This window comes from Morone saxatilis, unplaced genomic scaffold, assembly GCF_004916995.1.
Source record: "Morone saxatilis isolate NCDOM2014 unplaced genomic scaffold, NCSU_SB_2.0 Contig24, whole genome shotgun sequence".
In the NCBI taxonomy this organism is placed as follows: Eukaryota; Metazoa; Chordata; class Actinopteri; family Moronidae; genus Morone; species Morone saxatilis.
This window is the reverse complement of record NW_023339807.1, coordinates 3,535,352-3,538,242: the sequence shown is the minus strand read 5'-3', so window position 1 is coordinate 3,538,242 and position 2,891 is coordinate 3,535,352. Positions and strand designations below refer to the sequence as shown.

The window sequence follows — 2,891 nt, the reverse complement described above, 5'->3', positions numbered from 1 at the left end:
TCACAGCATTAAAGACACTGAAATACTGTCTTAATACAGTTTGTCTTGAGCTAGATGGATTGAAACTGTCATGTATAACAAACACGTATGTATCTGCTTTGTTCTTATTGTCATTACTGTATTGTGTTGTTGAGTGATGTGGGCTTTACTACACACAGTTTTCATTGTGAGTCTAGGGTGCAGCCAAAGATGATCTCCAAGCCTCTGTTTTTAAGTAACAGATAAACAGAAAATAAACTGCTAAACATGAGAACAACTAAAGGACTTTGACAGACACCGGAATAGTTTCCACATTCAAGTAAACATAAGAAAAATAATTCCACTTATCTGGATATAAAAACTACACTCCGAATAATAGTTGTAAGTTACTGTAGTTGACCTTTAATTTATTTATAAGCTTGATGTTGTCGTTAGTTACTGATTGAGAACGTGGTTCAGATATACTAACGTTACAAAGTATATTGTCCCTGACAATATTTCTAGTCTTTAATCTTTAAGCTGATGTTTACGGTGTACCGCCGGTATTTGTGTGTCTGAAGGGGTAAGTACAAAACATCTCCAGTTACACGTTATTCTTCAGTTAGTAGTTGGCCAAGTTACACATGACGGGGTCATGGCAAGAGTTAAAGCGGAACAGAAATGTTATAAACTAAATGCTGGGCTCTCTTAGACAGCTGGCGGTAAAACACATGCGCTTTTCTCTGGAAGTCCCGACGAGTTCTCAGAAACTGCAGCTGACGTCTGCTAGCGTCAGACAGGCATTAGCTAACTGAGCTCAACTGCCGCTGCACGTTTTCTGGCTACAAGCTTTGTAGCTACGGAAGTCAGCGACTACTCACAGTTAGCGGCTATTTTCACATTCGTCTTCACCAAGTGTATGGCACTACGTATAGCATCTGAACACTGTTATTAAGTCTACGAGTTAACACAATTAAATGAGTCACACAGAAGGCTAACAGTAACCAGACAGTGGGGATGGTGTCTAACGGACTAGCTCTCAAATTGGCTAGCTAAGTAAGTTAGCAACCGATCGTCATAGAAACACGAGAGGCCCAGTGTCCCGACTTACATTGTAAAGGTTTTGCCATTTCCCGGACGAGTCAATGTCTTCAAATTCTTGCTCCATTGTATCGTAATTTGTGCCCTGAGACACTTGCAGGTCGAGCACAGAGTGTTTGACGCACCGTTCACCAAGTTAGTCCTTTCTGTAAGCCATCTAAACACAGTGTGTCTAACCCTGGGGATCCCTGCAGTGGGAGTCTGCTGCTCCTGCACAATACTGCTGCACGCTCACTGACTTGGGTTGCCAGTTACGTGTTTATCTCAACCTATCAAAATAAAAGAATGTGAGACTATTACTGCTGTGTGGATATTTCATTATATTTATTACATTAACATTGTAAATATATATATATATATATATTATAACTCGTTAGTTGAATCTTACCAGAATTATTTATTATGTTTAAACATGTTTGTATTTCTTCCCATTATACATCAGGCAACTTAGAATAACACATGAATTAACTTAGTATACAATACAAAACAAGCATTTTACAAACATTTCAACGCGGTCTAAACGTGTTCAATATAAATGTCAATAAAAATGTTGTTAGGTAAACATTCTACTAAACCTGGCAACCTGGCAACCCCGGTCACCGGAGCAAGGCAGTGGAACAAACTACTTCCTTACTAACTTTCATACGACAGCTATGAGTTTTTATTATGTGTTTAAATTGTATTCTCTTCGGTTCGACGTGATCAGTTTCAACATAAACGTTATGATAGTACGTTACCTCAAAACGTGATTTACTTAAAATCGGTGTGAATGCGCCCCTCTGTGGTCAACACTGGTGCACACACTCGCTGCATCACAACGAGGGCCCGCCAAACACACACACACACACAGTGAGGAGGACACATGACAGGCCTGCTAGGTAACCAGTGTACTTAGTGCTGCTGGCATATTGTAGTTCTCATCATGTTTGTGGCGCGCAGTATCGCAGCAGACCATAAAGACCTCATTCACGATGTGTCGTATGACTTTCACGGCCGGAGAATGGCGACTTGCTCCAGTGACCAAAGTGTCAAGGTAACGTAAGTTAACGTGAAGTATACATCAGTTTGCTAATGCTAGCGTTAGCTGTCATAGCTGGCTTGTTAACAGTACCTACATTATCAACACCCTTAGCTCACTATTGAGTCTACTGACTCTCATTTTCCACCCGTTGTTGACAGAAGTAACGTTAGATAATTTGCTAAAGCTGCTGCTAATTCTGACTATAGAAGGTGGCTTATTACATTTAGCTAACATAACTAAGTTTGCTAGCCGTGGTGCCTGTAGCATACAAGCTACGGTAGCTACATGTCACAGTTTAATGTAAACACTGCAGAGTTGGCTCCTAGTAACAAAATAATAATTAATAATCCTGCTGCATATGTAACTTATAATACACATTTGATTTAGTAACTGTTAGGTGTAATCTAATTTCAAACCAATTCAAGATCTCGAAGTTAAGAGCTAACGTTAATCACATTGACTATCTTGTGGAGTACACAGGTACTTCAATGTCAGCTATATTTCTTAACATTGTTTCACATCACACACTTTTTTCTCTCAGGTTTGGGACAAAAGTGAGAACGGAGAGTGGCTCTGCACAGCCAGCTGGAAGGTAAACCACCTGCTGCTGCTTGATCTGTTTTAACTGGCAAAGGTTTTCCTGGTAAAATATTTAAGATGGAGATGAATGAATACATTATCTGCTTGGAACAATAATGTGTGTCCCATATGTTTTGTGAAAAAAGTATTATTTCCACATCAAAATCCTTTAAAATGCTACTACGTCTGCCTCATTAAAAATACAAGAATTATAAATTGATATGCAAATTCG

General features: G+C 39.3%; 2 protein-coding genes across 2 annotated transcripts in view; one reads left to right on the top strand and one right to left on the bottom strand.

The window, feature by feature from the left end:
- ptpn2a (protein tyrosine phosphatase non-receptor type 2a) overlaps positions 1-1,328 on the bottom strand; it is a 9,539-nt gene extending 8,211 nt beyond the window's left edge. Inside the window, exon 1 of the mRNA XM_035671820.1 lies at positions 1,070-1,328. Within this exon, the coding sequence (XP_035527713.1) occupies positions 1,070-1,126 (57 nt within the window). The 5' untranslated portion in view covers positions 1,127-1,328. The remainder of the gene's footprint in view (positions 1-1,069) is intronic.
- Positions 1,329-1,894: 566 nt separating this feature from the next.
- Positions 1,895-2,891, top strand: part of seh1l (SEH1-like (S. cerevisiae)) — a 7,568-nt gene continuing 6,571 nt past the window's right edge. Inside the window, exons 1-2 of the mRNA XM_035671821.1 lie at positions 1,895-2,092; positions 2,622-2,672. Of these exons, the coding sequence (XP_035527714.1) occupies positions 1,982-2,092; positions 2,622-2,672 (162 nt within the window). The 5' untranslated portion in view covers positions 1,895-1,981. The remainder of the gene's footprint in view (positions 2,093-2,621; positions 2,673-2,891) is intronic.